The sequence below is a fragment of the Littorina saxatilis genome, unplaced genomic scaffold, assembly GCF_037325665.1.
Source record: "Littorina saxatilis isolate snail1 unplaced genomic scaffold, US_GU_Lsax_2.0 scaffold_509, whole genome shotgun sequence".
Taxonomy (NCBI): domain Eukaryota; kingdom Metazoa; phylum Mollusca; class Gastropoda; order Littorinimorpha; family Littorinidae; genus Littorina; species Littorina saxatilis.
This window is the reverse complement of record NW_027126728.1, coordinates 2,745-24,135: the sequence shown is the minus strand read 5'-3', so window position 1 is coordinate 24,135 and position 21,391 is coordinate 2,745. Positions and strand designations below refer to the sequence as shown.

Here is a 21,391-nt window from a genome sequence, read left to right as displayed (position 1 = left end):
AGAGATGATGACGATCATGATGATGATGGAACTTTATGTTACAAGGATAAAGATTTAAGGCTACGCCTTTTCTTACAACCTGTCTTTACATCTAGATAACAGACACATGTAGTAGTCTGCACACGTTTCTACAGAGCAGTATTGACTTTTCTGTTCGTACTGATCATCTGCTGTCTCTGTCTTTATTTCTTGAATACATTGCCGCAGGTGTGCGCGAGAGAGAGAGAGAGAGAGAGAGAGAGAGAGAGAGAGAGAGAGAGAGAGAGAGAGAGAGAGAGAGAGAGAGAGAGAGAGAGAGATGGATGTTTTATTGTTCTAATCAATGCGCACGCACACACACACAAGAGAGAGAGAGAGGGTGGGGAGGGGAGCAATAGACACTGTCACAAATTAAATCTTGAAGCAAGCGGCCACACACAAATGATGGGGATCGAAATATTATACAAAGAAAGCAAATACATGGAAATCTATGTTTTCATCAGTCCAGAACATTGATGTTTATTTTCAATCACGAGTCTTTTGCATCAACTCAGGGCTTCCCAAATACATGTATCCGTGGATCGATCGTTGCGGTTCGAGTAACATGTTCCATCCATGTGCGGTTCCGTTCATCACACTTCACGCTCTGCTGAGCCCAGCACAGAGTATGCCAAGTGCATCTTGCTTCCTCGGTGTGTGCGTTACATGTGTTTGTGTCACTCGTGTCTCTGGCGATGAGTGATTGCACCACACAACTGATTTCGTGGGTGTGAAGTGCTATCTGCTGTGCAAAACGCATAAGACTACTGGCTACTTCTGCAGAAGGTCACACTTTTTCAAGAAGGTGCGAACCCGAAAGCGTTTGCGATCTACGAATTTTATTAGGAAAAGGACAAAAGCTACATAGAGCCCTTGTTGGTAGTCTTTAGTAGAACCACCTTCTGTTATTTTCTGCATGACAAAGAGCGCTTCTGAATTTGCCATACATGAAAATCATTGTCTGCCTCGTGCTGTATGTCCCTTTTTACATTATTTCTTCTACCAGGTCTGCCTACCACCAGGAAAGTATGGGTGTCGACATTCATAGGAATTCCTCATGCCCCTCTCCGCTTCCCCCTTCCAAAGAGAACTTCACACGTAATTCACTGGGACAAAAATCAATTTCGTCGGTGGAGTGAAATAGATAGATAGCGGCATGGGAAATGATCGGCTTCTTGTTCCCTTCCAAACCCATTTCCATTTCCCTCTCTCCCTTCCTCTCTCTCTCTCCCTCTCTCTCTCTCTCTCTCACCCCCCCTCTCTCTCCCTCTCTCTCTCTCTCTCTCCCCCCCTCTCTCCCCCCCCTCTCTCTCTCTCCATCCTTCCTTATTTTTTCTCTCTCCCCATCCTTTCTTTTTTCCCCTCTCTCTTTCTTTTCCTCTCATCCCCCCCCCCCCCTCCTCCGTCCGCTATTCTCTCTCTACCCCCCCCCCCCCCCCCCCCCCCATCACTCTCTCTCTGAACCCCGCCATCCCACCTCTCTTTCTCCATCCTTTTATATGCCCTAGCTGGATTCGCATTTAGGCAAGGATGGAAATGCGGATTGAAATAGACGTCTTCCCGCGAGTTTAATGCCAACGATACCACCTTTATTATCCTGTGACTTGCTCGAGAGATGCGGTATCCTGCTAGAAAGCGCGGATGTCCACAAAGCTACCATTAGCCTCGTGGGATGCACAAATGCCTTCTCTTTAAAACCATGAATATGCGCTTGCGTTGTGTGGGGGAGGCGATGATGCCGATTTATGGGGAGGGTACTTTAAATATAAAAAGATGGAGGTATCGGGAACTTTGGGACAGGGGTGGGGGTTGGATGGAAGGATTAGAACAATGGAAGGAAGATGTTGCACATTCAAGGATAAGAGACATTGGGATAAAACAGTAGGATTAAACAAGTCGCGTAAGGCGAAATTAGTACATTTAGTCAAGCTGTGGAACTCACAGAATGAAATTGAACGCACTGCATTTTTTTTCACAATGACTGTAGTCCGCCGCTAGTGCAAAAGGCAGTGAAAGTGACGAGCCTGTTTAGCGCGGTAGCGGTTGCGCTGTGCTGCATAGCACGCTTTACTGTACCTCTCTTCGTTTTAACTTTCTGAGCGTGTTTTTAATTCAAACATATCATATCTATATGGTTTTGGAATCAGGAACCCACAAGGAATAAGATGAAATTGTTTTTAAAACGATTTCGGAAATTTATGTTTAATCATAATTTTTATATTTTTAATTTTCAGAGCTTGTTTTTAATCCAAATATAACATATTTATATGTTTTTGGAATCAGAACATGATGAAGAATAAAATAAAAGTAATTTTGGATCGTTTTATAAAAAATAAAAAATTATTTACAATTTTCAGATTTTTAATGACCAAAGTCATCAATTAATTGTTAGGCCTCCATGCTGAAATGCAATACCGAAGTCCGGCCTTCGTCGAAGATTGCTTGGCCAAATGTCAATCAATTTGATTGAAAAATGAAGGTGTGACAGTGCCGCCTCAACTTTTACAAAAATCCGGATATGACGTCATAAAAAACATTTATCGAAAAAATGAAAAAAAACGTCTGGGGATATCATACCCAGGAACTCTCATGTAAAATTTCATAAAGATCGGTCCAGGAGTTTACTCTGAATCGCTCTACACACACGCGCGCACAGACACACACACACAGAGGTGGTTATAAGGGTACCTTGGCATTTGTGTGCAGAATTTGTGTGTAAAAGTCGCACACAACTACCTAAGGTCGGACCCAAACTTCTACAAAGTCACACACAAACACCAATAGTTAGTACATTGGGCAAGAGTTCACACCCAAATGCCAACGGTTCCCACCCAAACTACTAACAATTATACAAGGGCAGGTAACTCGTGTTTTCTTACTGTCAGTAGCAAGACATACTATATCATGAGTTATCTCTCTTGGAAATTATAATGAATTTATTCAAGTACACTGCTTAGTCCATAATGACCGTTTTTAAACTGCCACAACTTTTTTATTTTTCATCGGAACAAGATTGTTCTTATATCAAATTATTCAGAAGAGTATGTAGATTACATCTATGCAATTTAAATACAATAATTACAATATTTAAAGAGAATTATACTTAAAAGGGACTGAAAATTAGTTCAGTATTTTGGGCAGCCCTCTCAGCAAAGGCAAACTCGCAACTTTGGAGTGCACCAGACCCAACCTAGTAAACATTAATTTTTTTGAGAATATTTTTGAGGGGGGAGCAGACTGGAGAACCCGGAGTAAAGCCCCGAAATGTGGCCTGAGTCGAAACAGAAGTTGTATTATTATCTCTCTTTCTTTCCCTTAGTGGGGACAAGAAGCGAAGTCTGTTAGCGCATTGCGCTGGTTCGAATCCCGGATTGGGGAGGCAATATTGGTTGCTCCATAACAGAAAACGGGTCCCTGGTGTCAATAAATTGTGACCAGCCGCCCCAAATACGCTCAGATTCGAGTGGGCGCTCCAAATTGTTCATTTCCCTCTCTGTATCTCTCTCCATCTCTTTGTGTATCTGTTTGAATGAAAATGAAATTTGGCTATTTATACCGGCCGCGCTTTATCATATCATACCAAAGCAATTACCTCAAAGCGCCATGGTCTACAACCAAATACCTAATTTGATATAAGAACAATATTGTTCCTATGCAAAATAAAGAAGTTGTGGCAGTTTAAATACGGTCATAATGGACTAAGCAGTGTACGGCGACCTTCTTGGCGCAGTGGTAGCGCCTTGGACTTGTATTCATACGGTTGCATGTTCGAACCCTGGTCGCCGCAAATTAATTTGGCCACGTGCTCTACCATCTTACATTGTTTAGTATGTATGATAGTTATTTGAGAGCTTAGAGTTAGAAAAAGTCCCCTAAGATCCTATAATTAGAGCTGGGGTTTATAGTCTCTTTAATAAATTCATTATAATTTCCAAGAGAGATAACTCAGGATATAGTATGTCTTACCTGCCCTTGTATAATTGTTAGTAGTTTGGGTGCGACCTGATAGGTATTTGTGTGTGAACTCTTGCCCAGTGTCCTAACTATTGGTGTTTGTGTGTGACTTTGTAGTAGTATGGGACCGACCTTAGGTAGGTGTGTCCTAACTATTGGTGTTTGTGTGTGACTTTGTAGTAGTTTGGGTCTGACTTTAGGTAGTTGTGTCCTAACTATTGGTGTTTGTGTGTGACTTTGTAGTAGTTTGGGTCCGACCTTAGGTAGTTGTGTCCTAACTATTGGTGTTTGTGTGTGACTTTGTAGTAGTTTGGGTCCGACCTTAGGTAGTTGTGTGGGATTTTTACACATTCTATATTTATTACTCATTTGGTCACGATCAGGTCACCAACATTCGTGTGATTTTGGTCATGATGTGACCCAAAGTGGTTGGCGGGACCCCAAAAAACAATAAATTTGATTTGACTAACATTCGCAGCTTTGGTCAGGTTAAAAAGAGACCTGCCTGCGCCAGTGTGTTGCATAACCCACTGTGGACCGAAGTCAAGGACTGGGTGGCCGAGTGGTAACGCACTTGCGCTCGGAAGCGAGAGGTTGCGAGTTCGACCCTGGGTCAGGGCGTTAACAATTTTCTCCCCCCTTTCCTAACCTAGGTGGTGGGTTCAAGTGCTAGTCTTTCGGGTGAGACGAAAAACCGAGTTCCCTTCGTGTACACTACATTGGGGTGTGCACGTTAAAGATCCCACGATTGACAAAAGGGTCTTTCCTGGCAAAATTGTATAGGCATAGATAAAAATGTCCACCAAAATACCCGTGTGACTTGGAATAATAGGCCGTGAAAAGTAGGATATGCGCCGAAATGGCTGCGATCTGCTAGCCGATGTGAATGCGTGATGTATTGTGTACAAAAAATTCCATCTCACACGGCATAAATAAATCCCTGCGCCTTGAATATGTGCGCGATATAAATTACATAAACAATTTTTTTTTAAATATAAAAAAAATCCCTGCGCTTAGAACTGTACCCACGGAATACGCGCGATATTAACAGCTATTGTGTTTTCAGCGTAGCAATAGGGCCCGATATTTAGACGAGACAAGTATAATGCCGACGAGTCGAAGACGAGTCGCATTATACTTGTTCGAGTCTAAATATCGGACCCTATTGCTACGATGAAAACACAATAGCGTTTATATAGCTATTCTGACATTAAATTCTGTGTTAAAATCATGTTTTTGTCAGCAACAAGGACCAGAATGGTCCATGTCGTTGATTGCAGACGACGGTTCCCTTTCTGCATGAAGCCACGGAAATAACCGAACATTGAAAAACCCACGGACATGTATTACGGAGAAAACTCAAGATAACCGGATGCTTAGCATTACGTCAATATCTTAGGAATCATATGACGTTATGACGTATCATGCTTGCCTACGTAGATTGTATGTTCGAAAGTCTGACTTCTGTTGGGAATTCGCGTGGTGAAGACTGCGGTAAATCTGTAGATGATAAGAGAACAAGGATTGTCTAAGAAGAAACGACGAAATGTTTCAGACCGGTAACTTCATTTCAACATTGCACTACACAATGGACGTTCTATGTGACAGGAGAGTTTGCTGATTTTGTGTTAAACATTGGTGATTGTAGAGATCGTCTGCAAAAATCAGAGATAGGTCGCTTCAGATTGCAGCTTCTGGAAATTTGCAAGGTTTGCTGCCAGTTAAAGAACTGGATTTTACACGTAATGTATGTCATGTACAGTAAGCAACAACAAAAACACACACAAAGCAAATTGCATCGTCTGTCGACTAGCCACAGACACAAGCCTGACGAGGTATGCGTGTACTTTATACACGTGGAAGAAACCGGAACCATGCGTCTTTGTTATTGCCGATATCGTTTGGATATCGGCAAAAATGGCCAACTTTCGTAGCGTTATGCTTTGATGATCGGAAAAGGGATGTGTGAGACCATCCAATCACAGCCCCCGAATCCCCCCACGTGTCCATCAGAATAGCTATATTACCCAATATTGACGGACTGTGTGATGATATCTTCTGCTATGGTCTGTTTTGACAGTGATATCAAAATCGAGACCGGAGGTCGAAGATATCATCACACAGTCTGTCAATGTTAGATATATTGCTAATTCTTTGGACATTTTGTATTTACTTGCCTAGGGCGGGGATATAGCTCAGTTGGTAGCGCGCTGGATTTGTATTCAGTTGGCCGCTGTCAGCGTGAGTTCGATCCCAGGTTCGGCGGAAATTTATTTCAGAGTCAACTTTGTGTGCAGACTCTCTTCGGTGTCCGAACCCTCCCCCCGTGTACACTACATTGGGTGTGCACGTTAAAGATCCCACGATTGACAAAAGGATCTTTCCTGGCAAAATTGCTTAGGCACAGTTAATAATTGTCTACCTATACCCGTGTGACTTGGAATAATAGGCCGTGAAAGGTAAATATGCGCCGAAATGGCTGCAATTACTGGCCGTATAAAATTTCATCTCACACGGCATCACTGCAGAGCGCCTAGAACTGTACCCACGGAATATGCGCGATATAAGCGTCATTGATTGATTGATTGATTAAAGAAATTACAAAAGTATTTGTCTCAGTTTTGGCTGTTCCATATCCCTCCCTCTGATTATTATTTCTTTTTGTTCTCTCTTTTCTTGTACTTTGATTGATTGATTGATTGACTTTTCAGTATTTCAAAATAGCTTTTCTTTCAAAAAGTCTTTAGTCACTTGATCAACTAAATTCTGGGATCATTACATTTTCATATACACAAAGAAAAAAGCCAAGCACCCCCCGAATGAATTTGTGATAATAATTGAGTCAAATTTGTTTTACCATTTTTTTTCTTCGTAATGACATACATGGGTTTCCATAATAAGGTTGGGAAGTTCACGCGTCAAGATTGTGTCGCCACTGCCTGTGAGAAGCACGTGCAGCATGCAACCCATGAATGTTAAAAAAGGCAGTATGCTCACGCTGCAAATTTCTGTATTTAACACTGGGCGACGACAATTTGCAAACATTCTCTGTGAACATGGCGAGAAGACGATTATCAGAGGCGATCCGATGGCAGATTATAGGAATGCATGCTACAGGAGCATCCTTCAAAGCGATTGGTCGTCAACTTGGCTACCACTACACAGTCATCAGCCGTTTGGTACGCAAACATCGTCAGACTGGTGCTGTGAAGGACCGTCCACAGTCAGGGCGACCCCGTGTGACGTCAGAACGTGAAGACCGAGCTTTTCTCCGAATAATTCGGCGTGAGCCATTTTCAACGAGTACCGTCCTGAAACGAGCATGGCTTCCAAATCGACATCTGTCAACCAGGACCGTACGAAACCGCTTGAAAGCTGCAGGAATGGCAGCCCGAAGAGTCATTAAGCGTCCCCGACTGACAGATGACCACAAGAGAAGACGCTTGGCATGGTGTCTGGCACGGCAAAGATGGAACCTGAGAACGTGGAGGAGGATCCACTGGTCGGACGAAAGCAGATTCCTTCTCCATGTCACTGACGGCCGACTGAGGGTATGGAGGCACAGGAACACGGCCTATACACCCAGGAACATCAGACAAACTGTTCCATTCGGTGGCGGGTCAGTCATGGTTTGGGGTTGCATTTCCCATGACTGCAAGCTAGACCTTGTCACCGTACGTGGCAACCTCACGGGTGATCAGTATATGCGACATGTCCTGGAACCTGTTGTCGTTACTCATTTTGACAACCACCCACTTGCCACAAGACCCGTGTACATGGATGATAACGCCAGGCCTCATCGATCCAGGGCAGTAGTGGACTACCTCCAGAACAACGCTGTAACAACACTCCCATGGCCGGCAATGAGTCCAGATCTTAACCCCTTTTTGCCGAGATTTTTTTTTTTGTTTTTTTTTGCGTTTTTTAATAGCAAATAAAATTCTAAGACACAATATGTATTTCTTTTCTGATTTTTTTACTTTTTCTTGTGTCTACAGCATTTTTTTCAAGCGTCCTTTAAAAAGGACGCTAGGATCGAGAGGGTAGAGGTTTATCAAACATATACAATAGTGAAAGGAACAAGTTTCTAAAAGTTTTCAATGAAATTTATTAACACAAACACTTGTTTTCAAAAAAATTTTTAACTTTCGGTTTATAAACAATACAAAGTAACGGATTAACTGTCCATTATTTTAAAAAAATAAACAAACAAACAAAAAACAACCTCTGAACATGGTGCAAGTCACTCTCCTGTTACCCTGCCAATGTGAATAATCTGTGCAAACAAAATTGCTTTCAACGATTTTTGTACAGCACGTCAGAGCTTTTCACTTTCATTGTGAGTGGTCAAGTGGTCAGTTACCGATTACACAGGAGTATGAAATGCCACAAAACAGTACTTTCGGTGCAGAGGGACATTGCACTTCAGGCAGATTTGTTTGACCTTGTTGCCACATTGTGCGCATCTTCTCTGCTTGGAGATGTGCTCCACCAGGTGATCCAACCCATCACATCTGATTGCTGGTGGAATTCTTCTGTCCAGCTTTGCCACACGTCCGACAGGATGGTTAGGGAGCTCCAGGCGGGCAGCAGCGTGTGACCTCTTGGGGTAGATGTCCGCGATGGCACGCTGAACTGCCACAAGATCCATGGGAATGTACTCTGAGGCAGGTGTTGCCCTGTACATGTGCCATGTTTGCTGCACACACAGGTCAAGACAGAAGCTGAAAATGGCCCACCACCATTTCTTGGATCGTATGGAGACTCGGTATTTGGCAATGTTCTGGTCCATTCTGTCGCACCCGCCCATTGTCTTGTTATAGTGTTTGATCAGGAAGGGCTGCGAGATCTTGACTCGTTTTTTTCTCTGCCTTGGAGCACCGGGAGGCTGACTGCAGAGGGTTGACTCCTGCTGCATTGGAGACAGCGTTGACGATGTTGTTGTCGTTCCATCGAACCACTATCACTCCTGTGTTTTCGGTCTGTTGAAAGTCGAAAGTGCCTCTCTTGGTATTCTTCATTTCATTGATTGACTTCAGTGGGCACTGCTCGGTCCTGTTGGCACGAACCGTTCCTGTACATCCAATCTTCTTGCTCGTGAGGACGTCAATAAGCTTCAGACTTGTAAACAGGTTATCAAAGGTCAGATGGTAACAATCTTCCGGCTCCTCTTCCTCCAGCTCAGAGATGAGGTCAACCACCACGGCTCCACCCATTCCAATGCCTGGATACTCATCTGCATTAGCTTGCCTGCCATTTGCTCCTTGGTAGGGTTCAAACTGGACACAGTACCCAAGGGGTGTGGCCAGCACCCACGTCTTGTATCCGAAGCGTATAGGCTTCCCTCTAATGAATTGCTTTGCACCGTTGTCCCCCATAGTATGGGATCATGCTCTCGTCGATACTCAAATGTTGTTGCTTCATGATTTTTTTGAAGTACATGAGGCATCTCTCATTGAGCATGGTAATCAATGGCCTGATTTTGGCCATATCCATCACCACCACTGTTCTCCTCTCCCAATGTAGTTCTGCCACTGAGTCCCACAATAGTAGCTGTGGCACTGGCAGTCAGTTGTCGTCCGGACAAGTTGTGGACAGCACACTCCCCATCTTCTTCACCACTATCTTCATCAGTCCACTCATCAACTTCAGGAGGGTCGAGAAAGATGTCAGCTCTTTGAAATAAGTCATCATCTTCAAGCATATCTATTACCTCGTTCACAGTGAATCTGAAACAAACCCAACCCGTACATGAAAAAACCTCTGGCCATTTAGCCCTAGCGTCCTTTTTAAAGGACACCAGATCGAAACTGCCTATAACACAAACTATGGACTATATTCACAAAAAGAAAAATATGTTTCTAGATTATGCCTTTGTCTTCAAATTACCTTCAGTAATGATATTAAAAATGTTGATAATTACACAAATATAGCCTTACCTTCTTTTGGAACTCATCTTGATCTGCTCAGCATGTGGATTTTGAATGCTGTCCACCATGACACTTTACTGCCAAGAGAGTTAACTTTCTCCAACTCAGCTTCTGAAACGTTGTTACCTCCCTAACACCAGTCAGTGACTTAGACCTTTCTCAGAGTCTGTGTTGTAAATCAGGTGGGGAAAATGTAAGCGTCCTTTTTAAAGGACGCCAGGCTTAAATTAATCCGCTGGAGCATGTTTGGGACATCCTGGGGCGTCGTATACAAGCTCTGCAGCCTCCTGTGCAGACATTACGTGAATTGGAGGCAGCTTTGCATCGTGAGTGGTTGCAAGTGACCCGTGAACAGATCCGACGTTTGACTGGAGGGATGAGACGCAGGGTTGACGCCGTCATCCGGGCACGCGGGGGTTTCACTCGATATTGAACTTTTGAATCGCGTATGCCATCTGAGCACTCTCAATTACATTTTTTTCATGACACATTTACCTAAACCTGTCTTTTTCAGCTTGCAGCTCCATACTTATCAGGGGTACTGTTTTAGGGTTAAAACGTCACTTTTTGGCAAGGTACCAAATCACGATTAAAACCAATCAAAACTGGAGTTTTCTTGTGTGATGTTATTTCCAAAGAGTTGCTCTTGTCGATAACATTTGTCAAACCGAGCTCCTGAACTTACTGTTTCCATATCAGAACTTTAAAAATCAGTCATTGCGAAATTGAAGGGGGGTGCTTGGCTTTTTTCTTTGTGTATACAGTATATTTGTTTGTTTTTAAATTTAGGTGTTTTTGCTTTTGAAGTGGGGAAGCAATAAAGGAAATGTCGTCGATATCACTTTTGCACTGAGCTCAGTTTTGCCCAATTGACCAATGGAAATCCACGTAACATATGAAATAGCAATATCAATCAATCAATCAATCAATGACGCTTATATCGCGCATATTCCGTGGGTACAGTTCTAGGCGCTCTGCAGTAATGCCGTGTGAGATGAAATTTTATACGGCCAGTAATTGCAGCCATTTCGGCGCATATTTACCTTTCACGGCCTATTATTCCAAGTCACACGGGTATAGGTAGACAATTATTAACCAATTTTGCCAGGAAAGACCCTTTTGTCAATCGTGGGATCTTTAACGTGCACACCCAATGTAGTGTACACGGGGGGGGGGGGGGGGGGGGTTGGACACCGAAGAGAGTCTGCACACAAAGTTGACTCTGAAATAAATTTCCGCCGAACCTGGGATCGAACTCACGCTAACAGCGGCCAACTGAATACAAATCCAGCGCGCTACCAACTGAGCTATATCCCCGCCCCAATATAGGCCTCATATTGATTGATTGATTGATGTGACCGAGACACGGCGCCGGCAGCGTAGGTCACGATCAGGTCACTAACATTCGTAACCTTGGTTAGGTGAAAAAGAGGCCTGTCTGCACCTTTGTGTTGCATAACCCGCCGTGGACCGAAAAGGTAATGTGACCGACCACCAGCGCCAGCAGTATAGGTCACGATCAGGTCAGGTGGACTGCATCACTGGATGTAATTTATAACTGCTTCTGAAATATGCTCCCAGAAAATAAGGATCAGTACTTTGAAGCTCCATATCTCTGAAACTACAAATAATGAAATTGTTTAACTGGCTATATAATTATGCTCGGAAAGGCCATTCTTCTACTTTTTCTTTTTCTGCGTTCTCCCCGTACCTAGGAGAAAAACGCGTATGTGACCGCTTTTAAGTTCCCACCACATTGGGGGTCACATTCCGTCTTCGGGGAGGATGAGTACTTTGGTACGTGTGTTTGTGTAGCCGGCATTCACCCGTCAATATTTTAATAGCATCATGCTTTAACCCATTTCTTTCTAGGGAGATTTTTTCTAAGGGCTTACAAAAATAAGATATTTTATTATCAGATCAGCTTGTAAAGGAGATACTATTAAAACAAAACAAAAAGAAGTCGAATGCGTGGTGACAACTGCCGCTCCGACTGAGGGGGGATTTACTAAAAAGAAAGGAAGGGGGGGGGGGGGGGAGGTGTTCGGGAAGAGGTCGAGGGCAAAGGGATACAGAGCCGATACGATTACGATGTTGAGGGGGGGGGGGGGGGCAGCAAATATGTGCATGCACGTGGTGGTCAGTAACATTTTTCACACAACTTGCCGTTTGCTTTTAATCCTACTTACATATAAGTTCATTTCTCTTGTGTTATTTTATTTCTGTCAGAAGAAAAGGGATGAATGAAAGACATGACCGGCTGGATAAAATATATCTGAGTGAAACGTTACTTCTTCAAGAGTCCGTCTTTGATTTCTTTTTTCTCTTATTTTTAACAATTTAGATTGATTTTATTTATGTCAATTTCTCGCGAAAACATTGTTTTCAATGCTGACTGGTGCGTGGTGTCTTGGTGCGTGGTTCGAACATGACTGTGGTGTCCAGCTCAAGTCGTGTCTTCCGCGTGTGATGTTTGAAGTGGGCCTATTTGGACGAAGCTAAGTAGATGGGGAGTACGAACATCAGCAGATTCCACGATTTTATTATCCTACCGGGGATAAGAGACAGAGACTGTCAAGTGCTCTTACATGAACCAGTCTGTCCGATCGAGTCAAGGTGTGATTTTTGCGTTCTACTTACACGCCTGTATTCTCAGCTCACAACTCCTCGCAAAACATCTCAAAGAAAAGTGACATTGCATGAGTCGGAAAGATAATAGGAAAGATTTAGACCTCAGAATAGGGTCAATTAGAGACGATAAACCAAAGCACAAAGAATACTACACAGCATTACGTGGTTTTTTTGCACGCGATCTGTTTCTCGTAAGGCACGCAATAAGGACGCCTGTTAACCCGTGATTTGTAAAAATTTAAACAAAAAATGTAATTCTTTTTTCATGTCTTTCTTGTCCCATCGCTGAGAAATTCGGATCGCTTCCTCCCAGTGGAAAGCTAGCAAGCGATGGGACAAGAAATACATACACAAAAATATATATAATAGATCCCTTGACTTTGGGGTAGCACGACTAGGTTGCTGCTAGCTTTCCACTGGGAGGAAGTGACCCTAATTTCCCAGCGATGGGACAATCTATAAATGAAAAACAAATCTGAAAAAAAATCTTATAGATCCCTTGACTTTCGGGGTAGCGCGACTCTGTAGTTGCTGCTAGCTTTCCATTGGGAGGAAGCGACCCGAATTTCCCAGCAATGGAACAATCTAGTAATGAAAAAAAATAATCTAATATATCCCTTGACTTGGGGATAGTGCGACTCTGTTGCTGCTAGCTTTCCATTGGGTGGAAGCGACCCGACTTTCGCAGCGTTCGGGCAATCTAGTAATGAAAAAAAAATCAAAAAAAATCCAATAGATCCCTTGACTTAAGGGTAGCGCGACTCTGTTGCTGCTAGCTTTTTATTGGGAAGAAGCGACCCGAATCTTCCAGCGATGAGACAATCTAGAAATCTAATAGATCCCTTGACTTGGGATGTTAAGCTACTGGGATTGGGGCGAAATGGGATAACGGCGATCCGGGATTGCGCCAAAATGGGATGTGGAGCTAATGGTACATGACATGGTGGTAAAATGACACTTGGCCTGAGAAATGTCGCCAAAATGCGATGGGGGCGAATTGGGATAACGGCGAAACGGGACTAATAGATCCCTTGACTTTGGGGTAGTGCGACTCTGTCACTGCTAGCTTTCCACTGGGAGGAAGCGACCGGAATTTCCCAATGATGGGACATCCTAGTAATGAAGAAAAAAACCAATCTTAAAATTAACAGAGTCGCAATACCCCTAAAGTCAAGGGGTTTCGTTTTTGTCCCTTGACTTTGAGGATGACAAGAAAATATCGGGCGCAAAAACGTGATTTGTAAAAACATTTTTACAAATAGCGAGGCGCGCCCCGCGATTTGTAAAAATGTTTTTACAACTGGCGGGGCGCGCTCCGTGATTTGTAATTATTTTTTTTACATTTTTACAAATCACGGGTTAACAACGGCTTATTGCTACACAAAGCATCTAGTGGGCAACGAATTCTGATTTTTTTAAGTTTTTTTGTGTGAGTAAGAATATTTTTTATGTGCACCCCAACCCCCTCCCCAAAGTTGATTTGGTACGATGAAAAGATAAGAAAATCTTCCAAGCCATTTGGTCGTTTCAATGACGTAAACTAGTTATAATTAAAAAAAAACTAAAACCCATGTGCCTACTTTTTTATGACGTGTAGAATAGACCTCCGAACCGCATATCTACACTATGTTGTATTCCAACCATCCCCTAACTTAATAGGTCTGGCACTGACAAACATATCTGACTGCCCAACCGACCATCGCGTGCGATCCAGAGCAACTGAATAATAGTGACTATCCACAATAGAACAATTTAATTCCAACCAAAATGGTACGGAACAGTTTCCTATCTATATGCGTTGGAAGGCGTCTGCATTTAGAGTAATGTTTGTCCCGGGCTAAAGTATTTTAATGTATATTCAGAACTCATTCTCGTCATATGGACATAATACAGTTAACTTGTTTTAGTTTGCCAAGTTGTACCTTGTATTCATATAAATTAACAATCCTTGTGTAAAAGAACAAACGGGTGTAGCTCGGTTGGTTTGACAGGAACACGGCGACAATAAACATTTCCAGCTGACGACGGTGGTCAACTCAACCGGACCAATGATGTGTGACCAATGAAGTAGGATCCTTTACAGTGAATTGCAATTGTTGTGTCTGCTGCTCTCTCATCATGTACTTGAAAGCCCTTTACATCAGTCTTTCATGACAAACCTTGCTTTAACAATTGCCTCTTGAAAAAGCACTGATTTCAATTAGTAACATAGTGACAGCTTAGGGTAACCTTCGCCTACATTCTCTTGCTAAGTGTGTACAGAGAGGAAGAGAGAGAGAGAGAGAGAGAGAGAGAGAGAGAGAGAGAGAGAGAGAGAGAGAGAGAGAGAGAGAGAGAGAGAGAGAGAGAGAGTGAGAGAGACTTAGACTTAGACTTAGAACATTTTATTGACATAAATGGTAAACATTTTAAGCCAAGGGCCTAATCTTACAACGTGCCCTTTACATTCACACTAACACATCCGCACGCATATAACCAACATAATATAATGAAATCATATAGGCATAACATGTAAATGTACAGTAAATAGGCATAAGCACCACGGCCACACGAAACACACAGTCTAATAAATTTACGAAGTAAAACAATATGAATACTATATGCTATTAATATGTAATATGACGTGAATATAATTATATAGTAATATTAATATAGTATACATTAGACAGAACTGTAAGATTCACATAATTATGTCACCGTGGGTGTGTACTTACAGAGAACAGTTTAGATGTTTTTTTTAAGGAAGATTTAAAGATATTTACAGATTTGCTAGTTTTAACATTCGAAGGAAGAGAGTTGCACCTTGACGGCCCAGCAAAGGAGAGAGAGAGAGAGAGAGAGAGAGAGAGAGAGAGAGAGAGAGAGAGAGAGAGAGAGAGAGAGAGAGAGAGCTCAGAACTCAGAACTTTATTACATAAGGATAAAGGTTTTAGGCTGAGCCTAATCTTCCAACCTGTCCTTGGAACATACTACAGAGAATAATTGTAAACGAAAGCAAAGACTGCGCACATACACACACACACACACACACACACACACACACACACATCCACACACACACCCTCGTATACACACACACGCACACACAAGCTCACACACACTTACACACACACACACACACACACACACACACACACACACACACACACACACACACACACACACACACACACACACACACATGCACACATATACACACACACATGCTCGCGCGCGCGAGCGTGCGCTCGCTTACCTACACACATGCACATGCTATCATTTCATACCTAAAAGGAGCAGTATCTAATCAAAGTATTAAAGGTCAACCACATTGCTCGGTCAAAAAAATTCTGCTGAGAGAACATTACTAAATAGTACCAGATGCAAAATATTGGCAAGCAAAGTCCTTTGGTTTAATAGATATCGATCAATGAAAGTGGGTTTTCATACCTGCAATTAAGGGTAAGGGAAGTAAGAATCTAAAACGCAGCCATGGCTGATCTCCCCTCGCAGTGACGTCAGCAGCTGTATTGGCATGGCAGACCATGAAGAAAACAGTGAAACAAGCAGCGTTTCTTCACTGGAACTATCGTGCTACAGTAGTGATTTTGAGGTTTTGAATGAACACGATCTTCAACCATACCAGTTTGAACCTGAGCTGTCCGATGCTGAGGTTGAGGAAACACCCGACAGAGACGATTTTAGCGAGTCTCTCGATCGTTTGATGTCCACCAACTGGTAAGAAACTACCACTGATTCAGTGATTGTGAGACTCTTCCTCGTATATATTCCTATTATAGAATCGATTCTGGTAGAGCTTGTTTTGCAGTCAGTAATTTGTAAAGTTTGTGCGATGTCTTCTTTTACCCTTGATGCAATTCATGCATGCCAGAAAGTGATGCGCATTCCTGATTATAATTTTAGTCAAAACATCATCCTACTGAGTAGTCAGTATGCCCACTCAATCATTGCTAGTAGCAGTCCCCAAAACTAAAACTAGCCAAATCAGTACACGTATGAATATACCAATGTTCCAATGGAATAACAATTTATTATGGTTTTGTCTAGACATAATGGTCACTACCATTGGTTGTGAATTTGTCCATTTCAGTTGTTTTACTGCCTTAGTAGATCAATTTTTTTGTGTGAGTTTGTAGACTGCAGAGAATTTGAACTAAACTTGTATCAAATTTTGTGTGTGCAGGTGTCAGTGCGCAAACTGTGCAGGCATGGGCTCAATCCGAGAATGCCGCTGTTGTCAAGAAATTCCAGAAATGGAATCACTGACAGTAAGCACAGGGGTGGGCTGCATCACTGACCACCCTGGCTTCAGATCAGTGTGCTTGGACCACTATGTCTTGGAGACATGCTATCACTGGTACAACCAGCAGTATGGGAGGGCTATACAGGATGCTAATGAGTAAGTTATTTTTGTTTTAGAATTGTAATCATGATACTATAAATAGGTTTATGTCATAGATGTGCAAAAACAAATAACAATAAAATAAAAAAATGAAAATTAATTGTCAGATATTCATTTTTATTTCAAGACAATTCATTTATTCGCATGTGCTAATTCTGAGCAAAGCAATATGGGGAATGTTTTCAAGTATCCTGATTGTACACTTTGTGTACTGTGGACTGGGTGGCCGAGTGGTAACGCACTTGCGCTCGGAAGCGAGAGGTTGCGAGTTCGACCCTGGGTCAGGGCGTTAGCAATTTTCTCCCCCCTTTCCTAACCTAGGTGGTGGGTGCTAGTCTTTCGGATGAGACGAAACGCCGAGGTCCCTTCGTGTACACTACATTGGGGTGTGCACGTTAAAGATCCCACGATTGACAAAAGGGTCTTTCCTGGCAAAATTGTATCGGCATAGATAAAAATGTCCACCAAAATACCCGTGTGACTTGGAATAATAGGCCGTGAAAAGTAGGATATGCGCCGAAATGGCTGCGATCTGCTGGCCGATGTGAATGCGTGATGTATTGTGTACAAAAAATTCCATCTCACACGGCATAAATAAATCCCTGCGCCTTGAATATGTGCGCGATATAAATTGCATAAAATTTTTTTTTAAAAATCCCTGCGCTTAGAACTGTACCCACGGAATACGCGCGATATAAGCCTCATATTGATTGATTGATTGATACTGTCATTAATACTGTATGCTTGTTTTTCTTTCCAGGCAGTATCGGTATGTAGCTTACCGCATGCTTGTGCGGTGGGTCTGGAAATGGCTGGGAGAGACATCAGGGTCACCTTACCAGCTTGTGCGGTTGCAAGAATTAGAGAACAGTTTCCTAGTGCAGATGGGCAGTACGTGGGTTATAGGGACCCACGACCTCCCGATCACAGGGCGGACGCCTTACCACTAGGCCACCGTGCCGGTTTGTCTTATTAGTGCAGTAGACGAATTCTGGCATTGTAGAGTGACATACTGTGTCCGGTCAGCAAGATACGATTTAAAGAAGTCACAGACCGAATCGTTTCTCAAATAATAGTGAGCGAGAGAGAGAGAGAGAGAGAGAGAGAGAGAGAGAGAGAGAGAGAGAGAGAGAGACGGACGGAATGACGGGCGGGCGGGCAGGCTTACAGACAGACAGATAGACAGACAGTCAGTCAGACAGACAGACAGACAGACAGACATACAGACAGACAGGAAAAGAGAGAGAAAGAGAGAGACACATACAGACGGACGGACGCGCAGACAGACAGACAGACAGACAGGCAGACAGACAGACAGACAGACAGACAGACAGACAGACAGACAGACATATTGAATGACTGACTGAGAAGTGGCGGACGATGACAGAAACATAGACATATTTATACGGTGATATCAACACCATCATGGGTTGACTAACTCTGTAAGTATGCTTTGGTACAGATCTGGAAGAACATTTTATGAAAACAGTACCACTGGTACGCGTGATTATTGACACGTAGTGTTTTCGGTAACCGCTCTTTTCATTTTTGGTGCGTCGATGTATTTTCTCATTCATATTCGAGCATAATCATGTTCTCGGCTTTCAGTGTCAGTGAGTACTAAACGCAGGGGAGACCTAATTGGGTAATACTGTCATGTATTTTAAATTTCAACAATATCGGGAAGATTTAAGTCGGGAAAGTCGGGGGAGGGGGGGGGGGTGTCAGAGAGATGATGACTATCAGAGACTTGCCAATTCAAGGATTTCATCCAAAATGTTGTCTAATCTTATCAAGCTGAGCTAAGTTATGTGAACACACAAACAAACCTTTAAGAAAGATTCACTCAAGCATAACATTCGATAAAAACATAAAACAACATGACATGCCAATAATCAAATACTAGATCATTAACATGGTAACCACAGGGTAATCAAAATCTATCACTTAACCTTATACAACTATGTACCTATGTTGCAACTGTTTTGACATGTGCAAGTTATCCATAGAGGTTGAATACAGCGAATGAAATTGTTTTGAGCGTTCCAGCGCCGTTAGTTTTCTGAAATGAATCAATCAATCAATATGAGGCTTATATAGCTATTCTGATGAACACGTGGGGGAATTCGGGGGCTGTGGTCTCTTCCGATCATCAAAGCATAATGCTACGGAAGTCGGCCATTTTTCTCAATATCCAAAAGCATATTGTCGATAACAAAGACGCATGGTTCCGGTTTACCCATCTGTACCACGGCGATGTTTCTATCGACAACAGCATACACTGACAACTTAAAAAGCTGTTTCAACAACTGTGTTGTGAAATCGAATGCACTTGGAGTCAGTTTTTCTTCCAAAGTCAGAAAGCGTGTAGCGGTGTGCATGCCTGCGCGAACATGATGCGCGTAAGAAGTTTGTCTGCTATCAAAACCTGAGATCAACGCATCGACGCAAAAACTGTCATTTTGTAAGTTTGGAACAACAAATCAAGGTCATAACAGCTATATAATCGCTATTGTGTTTTCAGCGTAGCAATAGGGTCCGATATTTAGACTCGAACAAGTATAATGCGACTCGTCTTCGACTCGTCGGCATTATACTTGTCTCGTCTAAATATCGGACCCTATTGCTACGCTGAAAACACAATAGGTGTTAATATCGCGCGTATTCCGTGGGTACAGTTCTAAGCGCAGGGATTTTTTTATGCAATTTATATCGCGCACATATTCAAGGCGCAGGGATTTATTTATGCCGTGTGAGATGGAATTTGTTTTACACAATACATCACGCATTCACATCGGCCAGCAGATCGCAGCCATTTCGGCGCATATCCTACTTTTCACGGCCTATTATTCCAAGTCACACGGGTATTTTGGTGGACATTTTTTTTATCTATGCCTGTACAATTTTGCCAGAAAAGACCCTTTTGTCAATCGTGGGATCTTTAATGTGCACTCCCCAATGTAGTGTACACAAAGGGACCTCGGGTTTTCGTCTCATCCGAAAGACTAGCACTTGAACCCACCACCTAGGTTAGGAAAGGGGGGAGAAAAGTGCTAACGCCCTGACCCAGGGTCGAACTCGCAACCTCTCGCTTCCGAGTGCAAGTGCGTTACCACTCGGCCACCCAGAAATGTATTGGTCCATGTTAGGCAGTGGTCCATATAAGGCAATCTTCGCTGACGACGGTACGGACATGTTTTTAGCGACCAAACTTTATTTGTTGCTCACCGGATGCTTCGTGTAGCTATAAGCCACCGGGGCGTCCTTATTGTGTGCCTTTACGAGAAACAGACCACGTGCAAAAAATACTCGTAATGGTGTGTTGTAGTATTCTTTGTGCTTTGGTTTATCGTATCTAATTAAAAGGACCCTATTCTGAGGTCTCAATTCTTTCCCACGATCTTCCCGACTCATGCGATGTCACTTTTCCTTTGAGAGTTTTTGCCACCATTTGGCGAGGAGTTGTGAGCTGAGAATACAAGCGTGTAGCCTAATTAAGTAGCACGCGAAAATCACACCTTGACTCGATCGGACCGACTGGTTCTTGTAAGAGCACTTGACAGTCTCTGCCTCGTACTCTCCATCTACTTAGCTTCGTCCAAATAGGCCCACTTCAAACATCACACGCGGAATTTAAAGCTAAGACAAATAACTTGAGCTGGACACCACATGTGGTACCACGCACTAAGACATTGCCAGCATTGAAAAAAATGTTTTCGCGAGAAATTCATGTAAATAAAATCAAGTTGAATTGTTAAAAAAAGAAGAAGACAAAATCGAAGTCGGACTCTGAAAGGAATAACGTTTCACTCAGACATGTTTTATCCAGCCCGTCACGTCTTCATGCATGAAAAGCGATTTTCTTCTGACAGAAAAAAAACCCACAGAAAATAATACAAGGACAAGATGAACACATGTGAATAGGATTAAAAGCAAACGGCAAGTCGTGTGACGATTGTTACTGACCACCACGTGCATGCAAATATTTGCTGTCCCCCCTCCCCTCAACATCGTAATCGTATCGGCTCTGTCCCTTTTTGCCCTCCACTTCTCCCCGGACCACCCCCCTTCCCCCCCTCTCTCTCTCATCTCCTTCCTTTTCAGTAAATAGCAGTTGTCGCCACGCATCCGACTTTTTTTGTAAGTATCTCCTTTGCAAAGCTGATCTGATAATAAAAATATCTTATTTTTGTAAGCAAACGACTAAATCGCCTCAAACCATATTATTGACAGTGCATAGAGAATAGGTAGCAAAAAGCAGGCATGGGAATTGCTCTCGGTTCCGCTAATTTGAGAGGTTAAGAAATTAAATGTCAGAGGAAAGAAAAAAAATGTCTGAAGAAAAAAGTCAAAATTTAAACATGTGCAAGTGCGTTTTACATGTTCAATCGCTCAAGCGTCTTTGAACAGAATAGTTCTGAATGCGGAAATGAGTATTGACTGAAGCTTGTATGGG

The 21,391-nt window shown here is 42.8% G+C and overlaps 2 protein-coding genes across 2 annotated transcripts; one reads left to right on the top strand and one right to left on the bottom strand.

Moving 5' to 3' along the window:
• Nucleotides 1-7,631: 7,631 nt before the first annotated feature.
• On the bottom strand, nt 7,632-9,350 carry LOC138955231 (piggyBac transposable element-derived protein 2-like). The gene is made up of 3 exons (XM_070326879.1): nt 8,844-9,350; nt 8,373-8,671; nt 7,632-7,809 (listed from the first exon to the last, which is right to left on the bottom strand). Exons 1-3 carry the CDS (start codon nt 9,348-9,350, stop codon nt 7,632-7,634), a joined length of 984 nt encoding a protein of 327 aa, XP_070182980.1.
• Nucleotides 9,351-15,692: 6,342 nt separating this feature from the next.
• Nucleotides 15,693-17,993, top strand: LOC138955233 (uncharacterized). The gene is made up of 3 exons (XM_070326881.1): nt 15,693-16,250; nt 16,717-16,932; nt 17,696-17,993. The coding sequence occupies exons 1-3, from the start codon at nt 16,048-16,050 to the stop codon at nt 17,883-17,885; spliced, it is 609 nt and encodes a 202-aa protein (XP_070182982.1). The 5' UTR covers nt 15,693-16,047; the 3' UTR covers nt 17,886-17,993.
• Nucleotides 17,994-21,391: the final 3,398 nt, after the last annotated feature.